Source organism: Stegostoma tigrinum, chromosome 33, assembly GCF_030684315.1.
Source record: "Stegostoma tigrinum isolate sSteTig4 chromosome 33, sSteTig4.hap1, whole genome shotgun sequence".
Taxonomy (NCBI): domain Eukaryota; kingdom Metazoa; phylum Chordata; class Chondrichthyes; order Orectolobiformes; family Stegostomatidae; genus Stegostoma; species Stegostoma tigrinum.
In genome coordinates this window covers 35,347,254-35,368,543 of record NC_081386.1, presented here as the reverse complement: position 1 = coordinate 35,368,543, position 21,290 = coordinate 35,347,254, and the positions used below count along the sequence as shown (strand labels likewise).

The window sequence follows — 21,290 nt, the reverse complement described above, 5'->3', positions numbered from 1 at the left end:
TAACGTTTCAGAACAGAAGGGTCACTAGACTCGAGATGCTAACTCTGCTTTTTTCTTCAGATGTTGCCAGACCTACTAAGGTTCTACAGCAATTTATGTTTTGGGTTGAAGTGATCATTTTCCTGGACTGTGGAGTGTATAGCCACTGCTTTGATCTTAGTCATGTATGATTAAGATTGTTCAGGGTTAGGAATTTCAATACTGTAAAAGTAACACGATGGCACTGACTTCTTGCCCATTCTTCCATTAGATGTGTCATTGCCATCATGATTGCACATGAGGTAACAGCTGAGTAGTTGCATGAGAGAAAAAAAACAACCCCTCCCAACAGGAAGAGAAACATTGACCAGTAAAGTTGCACACTGGAATGCAAGATTTTGCCCAACATTTCAGTACACATTAAAGCTTTTCCATTAAAATGTTCAACTCAGTAATCTTTACAATAAGCTTTCTCAGAAATATTACAACTAAATTATTACTTCTATAGGTCCCATTTGCACAGGGAGAGTTTACTTACTGAACAGAAAGAAGTCAAAAAGAGGACAGACCTTTCATAGATATATCACAGCTTCCAAAAGCAAGTAAACTTTATGTAAATGACAGACAGAAAGCTACACACTGCAAGAGGAAGTCAGGCTGCTCTCTGCACAAAGAATTAATGCAATTCACAGTCTGAAAGGAATAAGTAGAGGATATAGGGAGGAGATGAGCTGAAACCAAAATAATATTTGATAATTTTCATCTTTTCATATTTACCAGTCCAACCTGTTACACAGTGACAGAATCCAGTGATTGGATCACAACTATTTGCATGACAGCAGTCACAATGTTTGCTACAGTTCAGGCCATATGTTCCATCCTATAAAGCAAAAGAAAAGAATGGTTCTAAATGCACAATTCCTGCAGTTCAATATTTGTTGATACATTTTACAGATGTTTAGATTATTTATGCCCTGAAACAGACTGCTTATGCCCATGCTGATTGTAATATCAGCAATAGCACAGTCATTTTCTATTGTATTAAATTAATCTGTAAACAGAAATATACTATTTTTTAAAAAAATGTAAATTAACTTTGAACATTGTTTTCCAGAAGATGCCTGATAAACCAAAGAAAACACTCACCTGCTCTGTTGGCTGTAGGGAACAGGAGGTGCCTGGATAAGGGTATGTAGAACATAGAACAGCACAGGAACAAGCCCAATGGTCCACCACTGCTGATCATGATGCCATTTTAAACTAATCCCATCTGCCTGCAGATGGAATATCCCTCTATTCCCTACCTGTTCATGCGTCTGTCTGAAGTCTTCTTAATTGTTGCTATCACATCTGCGTCTACCACCTCCCTTGGCAGTACATTCCAGGCACCTGTCATTCTCTGTGTAAAAAGCTGGCCTTGCACATAGAACATAGAACATTACAGCACAGTACAGGCCCTTCGGCCCTCAATGTTGTGCCGACCTGTCATACCAATCTCAAGCCCATCTAACCTACACTATTCCATGTACGTCCATATGCTTATCCAATGACGACTTAAATGTACCTAAAGTTGGCGAATCTACTACCGTTGCAGGCAAAGCATTCCATTCCCTTACTACTCTCTGAGTAAAGAAACCACCTCTGACATCTGTCCTATATCTTTCACCCCTCAATTTAAAGCTATGCCCCCTCGTGCTCGCCGTTACCATCCTAGGAAAAAGGCTCTCCCTATCCACCCTATCTAACCCTCTGATTATTTTATATGTTTCTATTAAGTCACCTCTCAACCATCTTCTCTCTAATGAAAACAGCCTCAAGTCCATCAACCTTTCCTCGTAAGACCTTCCCTCCATACCAGGAAACATCCTAGTAAATCTCAACTGCACCCTTTCCAAAGCTTCCACATCCTTCTTATAATGCGGTGACCAGAACTGTACACAATACTCCAAGTGCGGCCGCACCAGAGTTTTGTACAGCTTCACCATAACCTCTTGGTTCCGGAACTCGATCCCTCTATTCATAAAAGCTAAAACACTGTATGCCTTCTTAGCAGCCCTGTCAACCTGGGTGGCAACTTTCAAGGATCTGTGTACATGGACACCGAGATCTCTCTGCTCATCTACACTGCTAAGAATCTTACCATTAGCCCTGTACTTTGCCTTCCGGTTACTCCTACCAAAGTGCATCACTTTACACTTGTCTGCATTAAACTACATTTGCGACCTCTCAGCCCAGCTCTGCAGCTTATCTATGTCTCTCTGCAACCTACAGCATCCTTCGTCACTATCCATCTTTAGACATTCCCCCTTTCATCTTAAATGTATGTTCCCTTGTATTTGATATTGCCACCCTGGAAAAAAAGATTTGGACTATATACACCCTACCTTGGCCTCATGTAAATTTGTATACTTTTTTAGGTTGCCCCTCAGCCTCTGACTCTCTAGTGAAAACAATCCAAGTTTGTTCGATAGCTAATACACTTCAAACCAGGCAACATCTTGGTAAAACCTCTTTTGCACCCTCGCCACAGCTGCCACATCCTTCCTATAGTGAGAGGACCAGAATTGCACCTAATATTCCAAATGTTGTCTAACCAAAATTTTACACAGCTGCAATATGACTTTCCAACTTTTATACTCAGTGCCTCAAAAGATGAAGGCAAGCATGCCATATGCCTTCTTTACCACCTTATTCACTTGTTATGGACATCTTCAGGGAACTGTGGAGTTGCACTCCATGGCTCCTTCGTAGCTGAACTCGGGGTTTTAGGCGCACATCTATCAGGATGATTTCTCAAACTCAGTTGGGAAACGGCCATGTGGAAATGTTTTGGAAAAAAGTTAAGTCATACGGTAAATCATATTCAGGATGCTATCTTGTGCACATGCTGGCAATAAGTTCCAAAGTTACATTGTTATAGGTGTAGTGAGTTTATTTGGGAAGTGGTTTACAGCTGAAGGAAAAATGGTGAAAATAAAATAACTTGGAAGAGAAGGTAAGAAAACAGAATACAACAACAGCATTTACCGGACATGGCTGGTCACAATCTTTTCCATGCCAGCCTGGGGAACATGTGCAGGAGCCATCTTCTGGATTACAAGCTGCTCCATTGACACAGGTACAGCTAGTGTTGCAGTAAAGCCCCCATGTAGCACTGGAACAAGGGATCGAGCAGTCCACTCCCTGCCAACCTAAAACACAAACCATATATTTCAAGATAATAAAATGTGAGGCTGGATGAACACAGCAGGCCAAGCAGCATCTCAGGAGCACAAAAGCTGACGTTTCGGGCCTAGACCCTTCATCAGAGAGGGGGATGGGGAGAGGGAGCTGGAATAAATAGGGAGAGAGGGGGAGGCGGACCGAAGATGGCGAGTAAAGAAGATAGGTGGAGAGAGTATAGGTGGGGAGGTAGGGAGGGGATAGGTCAGTCCAGGGAAGACGGACAAGTCAAGGAGGTGGGATGAGGTTAGTAGGTAGCTGGGGGTGCGGCTTGGTGTGGGAGGAAGGGATGGGTGAGAGGAAGAACCGGTTAGGGAGGCAGAGACAGGTTGGACTGGTTTTGGGATGCAGTGGGTGGGGGGGAAGAGCTGGGCTGGTTTAGGGATGCAGTAGGGGAAGGGGAGATTTTGAAACTGGTGAAGTCCACATTGATACCATATGGCTGCAGGGTTCCCAGGCGGAATATGAGTTGCTGTTCCTGCAACCTTCGGGTGGCATCATTGTGGCAGTGCAGGAGGCCCATGATGGACATGTCATCTAGAGAATGGGAGGGGGAGTGGAAATGGTTTGCGACTGGGGGGTGCAGTTGTTTGTTGCGAATGCGACTGGGAGGTGCAGTTGTTTCAAGATTCTTTCAGCTAGCTAGAAACACTAAATCCTATGAACTAACATTTCAAGTTGATAACCAGCAAAGGGAAGACAATTCTAAAGCTAACAGTTTTCTTGTTGGAGTTAACGCTTTATCAGTGTGCTCAACTCACGTATGTTTTTAACATACATGAAATGTTTTGCATTGAGGATATTGTAAAACGAGCATAAACTTTGTCTTGATTCATGAAGAAAACAAAACAATCTCAACTTCAAAATGAGGGAAACACAGAAGTTCTGGATACAGGACAATTAATAGAATTCAGGAATTATTGTAGACTTTCAAAGATGGGGAAAAATATGAAAAGTTAGAGATTTGTCTACAGTCATCACCTCAATGGTTTTTTTAAAAAAAACTTTCAAAACATTGCTTCTAACCGAACTTAACCCTTTTGTCACTGAAACCATTATTGTAGTTTTGTCAGGTTAAGAACCAACAGGATAGATTTATTCCTTCAGCCTAACTGAAAACAAATTCAGAAACTGTAATAAGGATTTGGCACTGATGATCTATCAGGTAAGGTCCCCACACTGTCCATAATTTCCCCGGAGGTTTTCTCACATACTGTCATGAAATCAATGCCTAAAATGTGCACATCTCAGTTTTCTCATTTCAGTGAGTTGTTCCCAGGCTCATTCAGTTGCGTATGATTATTTACAGACTCCAGTGGTGGGGTGCCTGAAGAAGCCTTATTGAAAGAGTCTATACTAGGACCACTAGCCCAGAAGGGTGGCAGAGTATTCTGAGGTTGGCAGAAAAGTGTGCACACGTTCCTTGTTTGTTGGTCAGCTAGAAAGCAACGATAAAATATATTCTGTTCTGTCATATGTTGCTCACTGCCTTCCCACATTTCACCCATCATAACTTCCAACTAATTGAAAATGTCAGTTGTATCTTGTCCTGAGCTACCTTCCATTCATGCACATTTGTATCTTTGCTAAACTAAGTTGCTGTATCTTCTGCCAATGCACTGGCAGAGCAAATTGGCACTGTTGATATCACTGATATACAGCTACAGCTTGGACCTATGCTGACCGACCACATATATGTGATGCCACTGGTGCCCAAGGAGCTCTTGCCATCCTTCCTCCGTTCACAGACGTACCTGGAGCCCAGCTCTCTTTCTTGCCACTCAGTTTCACTCGGTATTACTGCCCCCGTTTGGTGCCCCTCTCACTACACTTTTGGTTGCTCTGCTCCTGTCCTGTCATGTCTCTCTTCAACTCGTCACCTGGGTGCCCTTCTCCCAGGGATGGTGAACAGTGAGGCTGTACAACGGTGAGCAGGAGGGAGGCAGTGAGGGTTCAGGAGTGGTGCAGTGAGTAAAACACAACTACAGGATTTGAATGCATGTAAAACATTTGAAAAACAAAACCTAAATTTTTAACTCCTACTCTTTGATGCGGGAATCTCACGGCAACTTCACTAGCAGTGATGTCATTGACACTCCTACTGTATGGCAGTGAGTGTGCCTTTGCAGTTGCAGTGACAAGAAAAACAGTCAAACAAAATTGGTTGCCAGTTCCCAAACATATTAAAAATTACAATTTTTTGGTCCTCCCATTTCATTGGCCCTTCATCTCACTATTGTGACAAAGTAATTAACCATCTTGACATATCCTCTGGCAGCTCCAACTAAACCATTCTTCTTCCTTTGCTTTTAAAAAGAATGATCACACAGAATATTATAAAATCATGAGAGGGTGAATATTCAAGGCTCTTCCCCAGGACAGGTAAGTCCAAAACTAGATGGCATAGGTTTAAGGTGAGAGGGAAAAGATTTAAAAGCGGAATAAGGAGCAGCTTTTTCAGGCAGACAGTGCTGCATGTGTAGAATGAACAGCCAGGGGAAGTGGTGGAGGCTGGTACAATTGCAACATTTTTTGGCATCTAGATGGGTATATGAATGAGAAGGATTTACAAGGACATGGGCCAAATGCTGACAAATTGGGCTAGATTAATTTAGGATACCTGGTTGTTATGGACAAGTTGGACCAAAGGGTCTATTTCTGTGCTGTATATCTTGCTGACTCAATTCTGCTACTCCAAAGCTTGCCCTTCCTTCCTTATTTTACATAGAACATAGAGCGTTACAGCACAGTACAGGCCCTTCGGCCCTCGATGTTATGCCGACCTGTCATACCGATCTGAAGCTCATCTAACCTACACTATTCCATGTACGTCCATATGCTTATCCAATGATGACTTAAATGTACCTAAAGTTGGCGAATCTGCTACCGTTGCAGGCAAAGCGTTCCATTCCCTTACTACTCTCTGAGTAAAGAAACCACCTCTGACATCTGTCCTATATCTTTCACACCTCAATTTAAAGCTATGCCCCCTCGTGCTCGCCATCACCATCCTAGGAAAGAGGCTCTCCCTATCCACCCTATCTAACCCTCTGATTATTTTTTATGTTTCTATTAAGTCACCTCTCAACCTTCTTCTCTCTGGCGAAAACAGCCTCAAGTCCCTCACCCTTTCCTCATAAGACCTTCTCTCCAAACCAGGCCACATTCTCGTAAATCTCCTCTGCACCCTTTCCAAAGCTTCCACATCCTTCTTATAATGCGGTGACCAGAACTGTACACAATACTCCAAGTGCAGCCGCACCAGAGTTTTGTACAGCTTCACCATAAACTCTTGGTTCCGAAACTCGATCCCTCGATTAATAAAAGCTAAAACACTGTATGCCTTCTTAACAGCCCTGTCAACCTGGGTGGCAACTTTCAAGGATCTGTGTACATGGACACCGAGATCTCTCTGCTCATCTACACTGCTAAGAATCTTACCATTAGCCCTGTAATTTGCATTCCGGTTACTCCTACCAAAGTGCAACACCTCACACTTGTTTGCATTAAACTCCATTTGCCACCTCTCAGCCCAGCTCTGCAGCTTTTCTATGTCTCTCTGTAACCAACAGCATCCTTCGTCACTATCCACAACTCCACCGACCTTCGTGTCGTCTGCAAATTTACTAAACCATCCTTCTACACCCTCATCCAGGTCATTTATAAAAATGACAAACAGCAGTGGACCCAACACCGACCCTTGCAGTACACCACTAGTAACTGATCTCCAGGGTGAACATTTCCCATCAACTACTACCCTCTGTCTTCTTTCAGCAAACCAATTTCCGATCCAAACTGCTATATCTCCCACAATTCCATTCCTCCGCATTTTGTACAATAGCCTATTGTGGGGAACCTTATCGAACGCCTTGCTGAAATCCATATAGACCACATCAACCAGTTTATTCTCATCTACCTGTTTGGTCACCTTCTCAAAGAACTCATTGAGGTTTGTGAGGCACGACCTTCCCTTCACTAAACCTGCTGACTATCCCTAATCAATTTATTCTTTTCTAGATGATTATAAATCCTGTCCCTTATAACCTTTTCCAACAACTCACTGGTCCATAATTACCAGGGTTGTCTCTACTCCCCTTCTTGAACAGGGGAGCCACATTTGCTATCCTCCAGTCGTCTGGCACTATTCCTGTAGACGATGACGAGTTAAAGATCAATGCTAAAGGCTCGGCAATCTCCTCCCTGGCTTCCCAGGGATTTTGTTCCAATCATCTCCTCAAACATCTTAGATAACGGTGGGCATTTTTTATATTAGCAACAATATACAGATACAAGCTCTTGAGACATATAAAATAATCAGAGGGTTAGATAGGGTGGATAGGGAGAGCCTTTTTCCTAGGATGGTGACGGCGAGCACGAGGGGGCATAGCTTTAAATTTAGGGGTGAAAGATATAGGACAGATGTCAGAGGTGGTTTCTTTACTCAGAGAGTAGTAAGGGAATGGAACGCTTTGCCTGCAACGGTAATAGATTTGCCAATTTTAGGTACATTTAAGTCTTCATTGGATGAGCATATGGACGTACATGGAATAGTGTAGGCTAGATGGGCTTCAGATCGGTATGACAGGTTGGCACAATATCGAGGGCCAAAGGGCCCGTACTGTGCTGTAATGTTCTATATAGTTGAGATGACTGTATAATTCTCAGGAAGGGTCACCGACGGGAGATGTTAACTCTGCTTTCTCCTTCACAGATGTTGCCAGACCTGCTGAGCTTTTCCAGCAACTTTGTTTTTGTTCCTGATTTACAGCATCCACAATTCTTTTGGTTTTTATGACCGTATAATTCCTTTTCTGATGGCTTACAGTTATTTCACCTTACATAAAGGATCTTGTAACAGCAACAATAATCTCAGCTCACATTTATATAATAAAGAACACAAATAGCTATTTGTTCAATACTCCTCTTGTTTTAAGCACAAGGAAAATAGTTCCATCCCGGTGTGGTATTTAACATCCCCCAGCTTGTTAAGAACAGAATCTTAACCAAATTGTGGCTAAAGGTATGAAATAACAAGTTAAGGTCACAATAGACTAGATATCTCTACCTGCTTTACAAATACAGGAGCCATGAACAGGAGAACAAGTACCACCATGTTTGCATCGACAAGTAGATGAACAGTTGGCTCCAAATTTACCAGGAAGGCATGACAAGGAGCAATCTTCTCCCTGGAAAGGAAGAAAGAAAGTGCGTATCACTAGATCTTAGCCAGCAGATTACATGCTTAGAAAAAGGAATTGCAAGATGACCAAAGGCTAGAGTTGATCTTGTTACAATGATAATAAAACTATTAACTAAATCACAGCAATCAAACTTTATCAATTAGTTTACAACAGACTGGGACATGATTAAAAGAAAACCGTAGTAGCCTTTGGCGACCAAAGCCCAAAGTATCCATTCCACCACATCATGCTCAGTGCTACAATGTCTCAAAAACTATGCATGTGTAGTCAAGTTAGTTGGTACATATATTCTTAAATAATGAAGGACTGATATACAGATAATCTAAAATTATAAGTACTGATGAAAAATGCATAAATCAATTATAAATATATGAAAGAGAGCCACATCAGAAGGTGATGAACGTGACATTGTCCTTGCACTCCTACTATCACAGGTCTAACCTAAAAGGGCATGAGCCGAACTAGTTTAGAAGTATAGAGTTCAGTTTCTAGGATCTGCAGCATTTTGCTTTTGGATTTGGTTGAATTTTGGATTTTTTAAAAATTATTGTCCAAATGTATTTCTGTTTACTTTACTGTATATATACACTTTATTGCTATCATTTCCTGTTAACTCCTGACTGGTTCCTGATGATGTCTGTCACTTTGAAAGGGCAGAAATATATGTTGTTGTTCCCCTGGTAGTCAGGAATAATGTGCTTCAATAGAATTCACATTTGGCCATATCACCAAGAGTTAAACTTTGTCATTGTGTTGAATTTATACAGCCTACGTTGTCTCACAAGAAACTATTATAAAGTTAATCAAGGAAAATACCATTAGGTAAGAAAGAAATAGTGTAACATACAGTTGTAAAATAGAAGTCACAAGAATTACATTGAAAAACTATAACAGAACTTAATTCCAACATAATGCATTGTGCTTGATGAATGTATTAAAATAAAATCACCATTTTTTAAAGCATTTCAAGTGCTAAGACAATTTAGAAAAAATTGTGTATTAACAAAATGAAAGCTGATTCTGGTACACAATGGGCTTTTAAAGGGAGTACAAAGTCACGTGCCCCCCTACCACCATCCCCCGCCGCAGCATTTGCTTTGACAAAAGTGGCCTCACATTTGTGCTATAATCAAGCAAGCCATAAGACAGATCTTGTCCAAAACTTTTTTTTAAAAACGTTGACCACTGGCTATATGATAAATATTATTTCTTATGACAGAAATGTAACTACAGGCAAAGAGTTTGAGATTATTGTCTGAATGGCCACAATTAAACAGAATGCTCGGTTGCTTGATCATTGCACATAACTGAACTACAACTAACTGATGAAAAAATAAACTCGCTCTACATGTGCTCAAGTCATAAAAACTCATTAAGAATGAGTATGGAGATTTATTTTCTATTCACTTCTGTGTAAGGACACTTTTTTCAAGCAAACCTATTTTTCATTAAGCGAGCACATGCCGGTCAAATAGTTTCACAGTGGCAATTAGGGGCAAATAATAAATGTTGGCTCTGCCAGTCATGTTCATATCCTACAAATGATTAATGAAAATATCCCTATCCCAATTATACACAGCATGACATCTCTACCACACTACAAAGATTACACTAACATGACTCACTCTCCAATTTTCTTTCATCCCTATGGGGAAAAAGCTGATTTTTTCTTTAGACATTCCCTGCGATGATAAACTGGGACCGGAGTTCTTCATGGCTGTACACATTTTCAGCCTACAGCTATATGATGAAATTTGCTGGATCTCCAGTGAGCTGCTACACTGTCCCCATTGTCATCTTCAACAGTCTCCACACCACATATTTTAATTTGTTATTCATATTGCAGCCTTGAATGTTTTAAAATGCTTTTGTCTTTTCCAACAGTCCTGACATGAAGTGGATGACTGGTTAAACCAAAAGGCTGAATCATGCATTTGTGACTGTGTCCAAATTGTGTCAGGTTTTATTGGAAGGATTTGCATTGCAAGGTCTAGAACAAAGAACAGTGCAGCACAGGAACAGGCTCTTCAGCATACCAAGCCTGCACAGACGCATGCTTTTCTAAACTAAAATCTTTTTTCCTTTATGCGATCCTTAAATCTCTACTCCAAACTATTCATATATCTGTAAATATGCCCAAACATCATGATTGTATTTGTCTCCACCACCTTTTCTGGTGGTGTATTCCAGGCACTTACCACCTTCTGTGTAAAAATCATTTTCATTCAATGTGTCCCCTGAAATAACCGCACAGAGGCCGGTATCGTGTCACCAAGTCACCTTTAATTTACTTGTGCACAATACACTATGTTTGGCCAGCCAGCTCAGAGTCAGTCCCCTGAACTAAAGAGATTCTAATCTCTTGGTTATATAGCTTTTATATATACACGCACTATTGCCCTACAGCAACGATGCTTCCCCCCCAGCCCCACATGTTGTGTGTGCAGGGAGTCAATGAAAAACACCAGTTGTGTAAATAATTTCATTCAATATTCCACCACCAGGAAAAACATGAATGTGACCATGGAACCAGTAACAAGCAAACCCTGACAGGGCAATGCCTTCATTGAAAAAAAGTGAAGGGGGAGGGTTAGGGATTAAATCAAAATAGAATCGAAAGGGGAAATAAATCACCCATGCACAACCCCGGCAGTGCCCACCCCTTCCTAAAGGCATCGAAAACATTGGTGGACACTGCATGCTCCCTCTCCAAGGACAACCGGGCTCAAACATAACCAGGGAAGAGAGGTAGGTACTTGGCAGAGATGACCCCTTCCACAGCCCACTGCCTGGACCTGTTTTATAGCTAGTCTGGCGAAGCCCAGGAGCAGACCAACAAGGAGATCTTCTGACCTGCCCACACCCCTCCACACCAGGTGCCCAAAGATCAGGAGCGTGGGGCTTAAGTGCAATCAAAAGCAGAGCAGAAGGTCCTTCAGGTAACTTAAAAAGGAGTGCAGGTGCCCACTACCAACATACACATGTTCCACAGACTCTACAGCGCCACAAAACAAGCAGTTGGGCTGGGAGTCCGTGAACCACCGCAATCTGCAGTTATAAGGGATTGCTGCGTGCAGCACCTTCCACTCCAAATCCCAGAGGGAAAGAGAGAGTGCACTAAACTTCACACCCCAAATTAAATTGTCTCTCTTGCTTAGAGGTGGTACGTGGCCAGCATTGGTGTTCCTGCTGCCATTTCATTCTCCCCCAAGGTCTGGAAATATCAGGTTTAATCTGGTGCAGAATCCTCTCCCCATTAGCAACTCTGCTGGAGCTATCCCTGTTGTTGCTTACAGATGGTCCCATAATTGAACAGGAACCGGGACACTGTGGCATCAAGTGATGCTGTAGACTGCTTCCTTAAGCCTGCCTTCATCAGTTCGACTGCTCTTTTGCTAGGGCGTTGGATGATAGATGGTATGGAGTTGTCCTTATGTGTTGAATCCCATTTGACTTTAGGAAATATTCAAAATTCCTGCTTGTAAATGATGTCCCATTTTCCATAACCAATACTTCTGGGAGACAGTGTATCACGAATGATGCTCGCAGCTTCTTAATCGTCAACCCTGAGTTTGGCAAACGAACTTTATGCATGTCCAACCACTTTGAATGGGCGTCCACAATGACCAGGAACATTGAGCTCATGAAAAGTCCAGCATTTATCCAGCCATTCTCATGAATGTTGGCACTCTGGGCACTGCCCCACCAACACAGAAATGTCAGCATCCAAATCTCACCACCAGGCAGTTTTTTGCCAGTATCTTCATCTTAGAAACCCCTGGCAGTCATCCTGACTTTGTCAAAAATTCCGATATTGAAATCCCCCCATTCTCAAAGAGCTTAATTAAACCAACAGCATCTCAGAATTAGAAGAGGTTTGGGGTCGTAATATTCCTTAAACAACTCTGTCAACTCTTGGAAGGTTTTAGTGTCTGATGCCTCTGGGAAAGTTAAGCCCCTTACAACCAAAAATGCTGTGGGTCTGCAAGCAGTCAGAAGGATTACTTGTTGCTTTTTATCCACTCCAATGTCAGTGCCTGGAACAAAGTGCATTCTTTCCACATACTGGGCTCAGTCTTCAACAGCAGGAACAAACAAATCAAGCTTCCCAAATAGAGGGACGATGCCAGAAATGCTTACCCCAACTTCAAGATGTCTGTTGCAAGCGAATGTTCTTTAGGCACATACTATTTTCTGCCATCACCACTGAAATAACTGCAGAGGCCTGCATTGCACCATTAAGCCACCTGCCCATTCATTTGTGCACAGCACGCTGACAGTGGTCACTAAGTTTGGAGTCAGTAGCTTGAACTGAGGATATTCTAAATCTCCTGGTTCTTTTTATTTAAGCCAAGTTCACCCTCTATTTACAAGTGCAACATACACTGACTATGGTCAGCCAGCTCAGAATCAGCCCTCAACTGAGGAGATTCCAATCTCCTGGTTATATTAGTCAGCCTGGTCTTCCCTGATTGGTCCAGGTTATAGAACATAGAACATCGAACAAGACAGTGCAGAACAGGCCCTTCGGCCCTCGATGTTGCGCCAACCTGTGAACTAATCTAAGCCCATCCCCCCACACTATCCCATTCACATCCATCTGCTTATCCAAGGACTGTTTAAATGCCCCTAATGTGGCTGAGTACCACAATCAAGGGTCTCGTAGTCAACGTGATCCAGCTGGTTCCAATCATTACAATTCCTGTTACCCTTAATCAAAAGAATAACGTTAGCTATTCTCTAGTCCTCTGGGAACTCTCCTATGACTAAACAGGATACAAAGATTTTGTACAAGATCCTAGCAATTGCCTCACCTGCCTCCCTCAACATTCTGAGATAAATTCCACCTGGGGACCTATCTACTTTAATGCTTTTCAAAACTTCCAATAACTCATCCTTTATTATACTGATATGCCCTAGTATATTAATTTGCCCCTCCTGAGACTCACGATCCACCATGCCCTTCTCCTTTCTCAATATATATTACTAAACTCACCGCATTAACTACTTAGCCCTGCTCTATGGCATTTGTTATGTCCAATTCCAGCCCCACTTAACAAGTGGCATTTCTGTAAGAATTTACAACTCAGTGGATATATTGTGAAAAGACTGGAGATCCCTCGCACCCGGGCAATGTTTAAAATGGTGCTGTATACCCACTGGCACTGGCATTCTGAAGCTGCCCTGATTAGTTGCAGCCAGATTCTCTACATGTCAGAGAAAGGGACAACAGTACTATGATTCTTTGACAAGGACTTTTAAATCCTGGTCAATGAGGTGGTGCAGAGGAGTACTCTCTTTGTCATTTTCCTGGAGAACCAACAGAGAGGTCCGTGCTACCAGACCCTGGCAGCTTGGTCTGAGGTCACCACCTGAGTCCCATGGCCTAGGAGAGGGGCCAGCAGCGCCACAAGAGGATCAATAACGTTCTCTGCTGCAACAAGTGCACACTTGTCTCTCTGCTACATCACCCTCACACTATTCCTGCTACTGCACCCAACTCCCACCAAGGCCCATGCTCTGCCACACCCATAACCAGTCACAACAACCTTTCTTACCCACTGTGACCTCTCCAAACTTCCCAGAATACTAAACCTGCATGCCCTCTACACAGCCTTTTACTCCCTTGGAGCACCGCACTACATTTCACATATCTGCACCATGATTAACAGCTGTGCCACCTACATGCAACCCACAAAACTCCCCTCTTACCCTCATGACAGGATAACAACACCAAGTACAGAGCAGAGAGAAAGCATATATAGGTGGAGCAGTTCTTCCTGGCCCTTGCAGGAAAAGACTGGGATCACATTTGTGAGGATGCTGAAATATCAATATCCTGCCAATCAAGCAAGTACTCAATTCCACCAGAAGTTTTCAGAGATTTTATTCATTCATGCATTGTGGGTATCACTGGCTGGACTAGCCATTTATTGCCCATTCCTTGTTGCCCTTGAGAAGGTAGTGATGGGCTGCCTTCTTGAATCACTACAATCCGCTTGTTGTTGATACATCCACAATGCAATTAGGGAGGGAGTTTCTGACTGAGGCACACTGAAGGAACAGTGATGTATGTTGAATTCAGGATAGTGAGCAGCTTGGAGGGGCACTTGCAAGGGTCCATGTCAGTGTCATTTTTTGCACAGCACTCTAACTACTGCTACAACTCCTTCTCTCTTGTCTAGCAGGTATCACTGCTGTGATGAAATGTTCAGATCTCCCATAAGCCATCTCCTTGAACTCTGAGGAGGAGTGTGCTGAGGCTTCAGAGGAAGCATTAGCAAAGCTTGCTTAGATACTGGCTCTTGGGTGGGAATATCAGGCAAAGTAAGTGTGGGACCACAATCTGGTGAGCACTTCACTGTGATAACTCCGCAGCTGATCAAGGAAGAAACTCCCCTGGCGACTGGCACTCAGAGGACTGCCAGAGACCAGCTACCTGCTCAGCCTCATGGAAACATGAATCCAACAGTTATGGACTTCAACCACATGCACAGAGAACAATGAGAGCAGTAGACAGTTATATGGGTCAGAATTACGCTGAACTTGCAGTGATTACAATGCTATGTCAAATATGCAAACTGTACGTGCAAACAAATCTGTACCCTCCTTTCTCCCAAAAGCAACAAACCATAGAGACTTGAAAGTGATAATGGGAACTGCAGATGCTGGAGAATCCAAGATAATAAAATGTGAGGCTGGATGAACACAGCAGGCCCAGCAGCATCTCAGGAGCACAAAAGCTGACGTTTCGGGCCTAGACCCTTCATCAGAGAGGGGGATGGGGTGAGGGTTCTGGAATAAATAGGTAGAGAGGGGGAGGCGGACCGAAGGCGGAGAGAAAAGAAGATAGGTGGAGAGGAGAGCATAGGTGGGGAGGTAGGGAGGGGATAGGTCAGTCCAGGGAAGACGGACAGGTCAAGGAGGTGGGATGAGGTTAGTAGGTAGGAGATGGAGGTGCGGCTTGGGGTGGGATGAAGGGATGGGTGAGAGGAAGAACAGGTTAGGGAGGCAGAGACAGGCTGGACTGGTTTTGGGATGCAGTGGGTGGAGGGGAAGAGCTGGGCTGGTTGTGTTCTGGAATAAATAGGGAGAGGAGGGGGGGAGCCGCATCTGCTCCCACAATGAGGCATACCACTCCCGCACATCCCAGATGTCCAAGTTCTTCAAGGACTGCAACTTTCTCCCCACAGTGGTCAAGAACGCCCTTGACCGCATCTCCCGCATTACATCCCTCACACCCCGCCCCCGCCACAACCGCCCAAAGAGGATCCCCCTTGTTCTCACACACCACCCCACCAACCTCCGGATATAACGCATCATCCTCCGACACTTCCGCCATCTACAATCCGACCCCACCACCCAAGACATTTTTCCATCCCCACCCGTCTGCTTTCCGGAGAGGCCACTCTCTCCGTGACTGCCTTGTTCGCTCCACACTGCCCTCCTACCCCACCACACCTGGCACCTTCCCCTGCAACCGCAGGAAGTGCTACACTTGCCCCCACACCTCCTCCCTCACCCCCATCCCAGGCCCCAAGATGACTTTCCATGTTAAGCAGAGGTTCACCTGCACATCTGCCAATGTGGTATACTGTATCCATTGTACCCGGTGTGGCTTCCTCTACATTGGGGAAACCAAGCGGAGTCTTGGGGACCGCCGTGCAGAACACCTCCGCTCGGTTCGCAATAAACAACTGCACCTCCCAGTCGTGAACCATTTCCACTCCCCCTCCCATTCTTTAGATGACATGTCCATCATGGGCCTCCTGCAGTGCCACAATGATGCCACCCGAAGGTTGCAGGAACAGCAACTCATATTCCGCTTGGGAACCCTGCAGCCCAATGGTATCAATGTGGACTTCACCAGCTTCAAAATCTCCCCTTCCCCCACCGCATCCCAAAACCAGCCCAGTTCGTCCCCTCCCCCCACTGCACCTCACAACCAGCCCAGCTCTTCCCCTCCACCCACTGCATCCCAAAACCAGTCCAGCCTGTCTCTGCCTCCCTAACCTGTTCTTCCTCTCACCCATCCCTTCCTCCCACCCCAAGCTGCACCTCCATCTCCTAACTACTAACCTCATTCCACCTCCTTGACCTGTCCATCTTCCCTGGACTGACCTATCCCCTCCCTACCTCCCCACCTATACTCTCCTCTCCACCTATCTTCTTTTCTCTCCATCTTTGGTCCGCCTCTCCCTCTCTCCCTATTTATTCCAGAACCCTCAAGCCCATCCCCCTCTCTGATGAAGGGTCTAGGCCCAAAACGTCAGCTTTTGTGCTCCTGAGATGCTGCTGGGCCTGCTGTGTTCATCCAGCCTCACATTTTATCATAGAGGCTTGAAAGTTGGCCCAAAACTGGTGGAAAACTCAGCATGTCTGGCAACATCCGTGGACAGAGAAACAGCAGGGATGATTTTCCAATATTTTTTCCTTTGAGTGCAGAGTGACTATGACAAGTAGTAACTAACAGGCCACCCCAACTGACGAGTTAATTCAGTGCATCAACTGCTAACCAGCTCATCAAGCACTGGAGGCAAGTACCTTGCCCTATCACTGCCAGAAAAGGCACCCTCTGGGTCCTAAAGTTCACAGTTCAGACATCCTACTCAAGGAATGAAGCAGTGAAAAGTAAGTCTCTTAACTTTTTCTCATGTGATGGGGATTAGAAGGAAAGGGATGACAGGCAAAAGCTGAGACATTGACTTTCAGAGGCCACTCTCTTGCCTGCTGTCTATGCCTCATCAAATGCCCCCAGATTGGGATATTTGGACGCCTCCCGTAATTTGACAAACAGGTCACCATTGTTTGCCAGTCAGGAAGCTAGTCAGCTTTCTCATATGCCAGGGACAAAGTGGTTGGAAAGTTAACAAGTTGAGTCCATTACAAAGTCATGAATTGGCCATTTGAGGACCTTAATGCTGGCGAGTTAAAAAAATCCCCCAAGAGCCTGTTCACCCAACAATTTAATCACAGAGGTGCGAGAGGTCATGAGTGTCTCTCCAGGGCCCACTCACTCAACTATTTCCCTTCTCACCACCTCTCAGGGCGAAAAGGTCTGGCCAGAGTGAATAGTTCATGTCCTAGAGTGATACAGCATGGAAACAGGCCCTTCGGTCCAACTTATCCATTCCCACCAAGTTTCCCAAACTAAACTAGTCCCACTTGCCTGCACTTGGGCCATATCGCTCTAACCCTTCCCTGTTCATATACCTGTCCAAATGTCTTCCGTTTTAACTGTACCTGTATCCACCACTTCTTCTGGCAGTTCACTTTTTTGTGAAAAAAGTTGCCAAGGTCCCTTTTAAATCTTTCGCCTCTCGCCGTAAAAATATCCCCCTTAGTTTTGAACTCACCCAAACTAGGGAGGAGATCTTTGCTATTCACCTTATCTATGCACCTAGTGATTTTATAAATCTCTACAAGACCTCCCCTCAACCTCCTATACTCTAGTGAAAAAAAGTCCCAGCCTCTCATTGAGTCATACAGCATGGAAACAGACCCTTCAGTCCAGCTAGTCCACATCAAACATGTTCCCAAACAAAACTAGTCCAACTTGCTTGCGTTTGGCTTATTTCTCTCCAAACCTTCCCTACCTACATGTTTCTACGTGTGTTTATTCATGAGCTTATCCAAATTTCTTTTAAATGCTGTAATCATAACCACACCCACGACTTTCTCTGGTAGTTCTTCCACATGTGAACCATTCTCTGTACAAAACAGTTGCCCCCATTTCCTTTTTAAATCCTTCTTCTCTCACCTTAAAAATATGCCACAGTTTTAAAATCCTCCACTCTAGGGAAAAGACCCTTGCTGTTCACCTTATCTATGTCCCTCATGATTTCATAAACCTTTATACGATCAAGTCAGAAATCACACAACAGGTTACAGTCCAACAGGTTTATGTGAAAACACAAGCTTTCGGAATTTTACTCCTTCTTCAGGTGTTATTGAGAGAGGTAGTATCAGGCACAGAATTTATAAGTAAAAGATCAAAGGGTCAGAGATAGCAGGAACTGCAGCTGTTGGAGAATCTGAGATAACAAGGTGTAGAGCTAAATGAACACAGCAGGCCAAGCAGCAGAGAAGGAAAGCTCACATTTCAGGCCCGAAATGTCAGCTTTCCTGCTCCTCTGATGCTGCTTGGCCTGCTGTGTTCATCCAGCTCTGCACCTTGTTATCTCCGATCAAAGGGTCACACCACTTATGAGGATGTCCTAAACAGACGTAAGATGTTGTTAAACGTTTAATCAATTACAAGGTTTTAATTGTTTAATTAGTATATGTAAATCCCCAAATTCCTTTGAAACCACCTCCTGAGAAAACTGAAGGGTTTTATCAGTGTAAGGATGAGGTCCAACAGGTCAGACAATGCATGTTAGATATAAGGCCTTGTTTAGAATCTGTTTGTGTTTTGGTTTGGAGTCAAACGGTTTATTTCTAAAAGTAGGAATTTATAAAATACCACCCTGCCTGATTGTCTATAAATTGTGAGCTTTTTGAATAAAATAGAATGCATCTGCAAATACAAATGCACCATATGGATCCATATGTGTGCAGGTGCATGTCTGCGTGTGACAGAGAGAATGAGTGTGTGTGCGTGCACTTGTGTATGGGGAAGAGAGTGCGTGTGGGAGAAAGAGTGTGTGTGTGTGTGTGTGAGAAAGTGTGTGTGTGTGTGTGTGTGAGTGTGAGTATGTGAGTGAGAGAGAGAGACAGTTCTTCAGAGACAGTGTCCGTATGAGAGAGGATCTCTGCGTGTGAGAGTGAGAGAGAGAGAGAGCGCGTGCGCGCACGTGTGGAAGAGACTGTGTGTGTGTGTGCATGCGTATGCGCGCGGAGAGTGAGAGTGAGTGTGTATGTGTTTGAGAGACAATGTCTGTATGAAAGAGGAGACAGTAAGAACTGCCAATGCTGGAGTCAGAGATAACACAGTGTGGAGCTAGAAGAACACAGCAGGTCATGCAGCAGAGGAGGAGGAAAGATATTTTTCAGGTCGGGACCCTTCTTCAGAAATGGGGAGGGGGAAGAGAGCTCGGAAATTAATAGAAAAAGGAGTGGTGGGCTGGGGAAGGTAGGTGGAATGGTGATAGGTGAGTTCAGGTAGGCAGTGGTGGGGATTGGTTAGCGAGGTGGGAGAAGTGGATAGGTGGGAGAGAAAATGGACAGTTTGTCTCAGATCGAGGATGAAAGGAAGGGTTGGTCATGGGATGAGGCCAAGGGTGGAGATTTTGAAACTGGTAAAGTTCACATTTAGAGATAATAGGAACCACAGATGCTGGAGAATCTGAGATAACGAGGTGTGGAGCTGGATGAACACATCAGGCCAAGCAGCATCATAGGAGCAGGAAGGCTGATGTTTCGGGCCTAGACCCTTCATCAGATTGAGGCATGGTTCCAATTCAACTGTTTTTGTAGCGTCTGCATTGTTTTACCAATATACAATGCCTGGCGGCATCCTTGCTGCAGCGCATGAGATAGACAACGGTGGCTGAGTTACATGTATCTGCAGTGCATGTGGTGGGTGGTGTTTCCATGCATGATGGTAGTGTCCATGGAAGATTTGACATGCCTTTGCAGAGGTTGCTGTGACAGGGTTGTATAGTGTTGTGTTTGATGTTGTCCCAAAGGCTGGCTAGTTTGCTGCGAACAATGGTCTGCTAAAAGTTTGGCAGTTGTTTGAAGGTGAGAAGTGGAGGCAAGGGGAAGGTCTTGGCGTGATGCTCATCGTCAACGATAATGTGTTAAAGGCTGTGAAGAACATGGCATAGTTTCTCTGTTCCCAGGATGTCCTGGACAACAAAAGATATCCAACTGGATGTATCCTGTGTCTGTTTTCTGAGGAGATCATTATGATTTTTCGTATGGTACAGTGGAAACGGCGATCAATGAGTTGAACATCATACCCTGTTCCTATGAGGGTGCCCTTCAACAACTTCACGTATCTGTCTCATTCCTCCTCATGTGAACAAATCCTGCATATGCATAAGGCTTGTCTGTAGGGGATGACTGTTTTAATACATTTAGGGTCGAAGCTACAGAAATGCAGTATTGTGAGGTTATATGTGGGCTTGTGGTACAGTGAAGTACAAAGATGTCCATCCTTGCTGGATTTGTATATGTCGAAGAATGAGATTGATTCTAAACAGTAGTTCATGGGGAGACTGATGGTGAGATGAAACTTGTCAATATCGTTATATGTCTGTTTTAGTGATTCATCGTGATGAGTCCAAAGGAAGAAATCGATGTATCTGGTGTATAGTGTTGGTCGGAAGTTCTGTGCAGCAAAGAAATCTTATTCAAATCTGTGCATGAAAATGTTGGCATATTGGGGAGCATGGCTGTTCTGTATGTCTGAATGAAGAATTGGTTGAAGGTGAAGATGTTGTGATTGAGGGCCAAGTGGATGAGTTGTAGGAGGGCATGTGGAAATTGGCAGTTGGTGGTATTGAGTACTGAGACTATTGATGTGATGTAGTCATCGTGGGGGATGCTGGTGTATAAGATCATCCCTCAACTTCCAACAGTCCAGTGAAAGAAATGTCAGCCTATCTTTTTAACTCAAACCTTACTTTCCTGGCAACATCATGGTATATCTTTTCTGAACTTCCTCCAATTTAATAAAATCCTTCCTGTAACAGGGCAACCAGATTTGTACGCAGTACTCCAGAAGACGCCTCAATATTCAAAGGTCTGAGCAGTGAAAGCAAAGTGTGTTAAACCAGCTTCTCTGGTTTTTAACCAGCTTATCTACACATGATGCAAACTTCAACGAATTATATACCTGAACCTCTAGGTCTCTGTACTACAACACTACCCAGGGGACTACCATTAACTGTATAAGTCCTGCTCTTGTTTGTTTTACAAAAATGCAAGAGCTCATATTTA

At 43.9% G+C, this 21,290-nt stretch overlaps 1 protein-coding gene across 3 annotated transcripts in view; it reads right to left on the bottom strand.

Moving 5' to 3' along the window:
- Positions 1–21,290, bottom strand: part of megf11 (multiple EGF-like-domains 11) — a 498,254-nt gene that overhangs the window by 87,988 nt on the left and 388,976 nt on the right. For all 3 annotated transcript variants that reach the window (XM_059639362.1, XM_059639360.1, XM_059639361.1), the window contains 3 exons: positions 8,267–8,387; positions 3,007–3,170; positions 757–859 (listed from right to left, as the gene is read on the bottom strand). In XM_059639362.1, the coding sequence (XP_059495345.1) occupies positions 757–859; positions 3,007–3,170; positions 8,267–8,387 (388 nt within the window). The remainder of the gene's footprint in view (positions 1–756; positions 860–3,006; positions 3,171–8,266; positions 8,388–21,290) is intronic.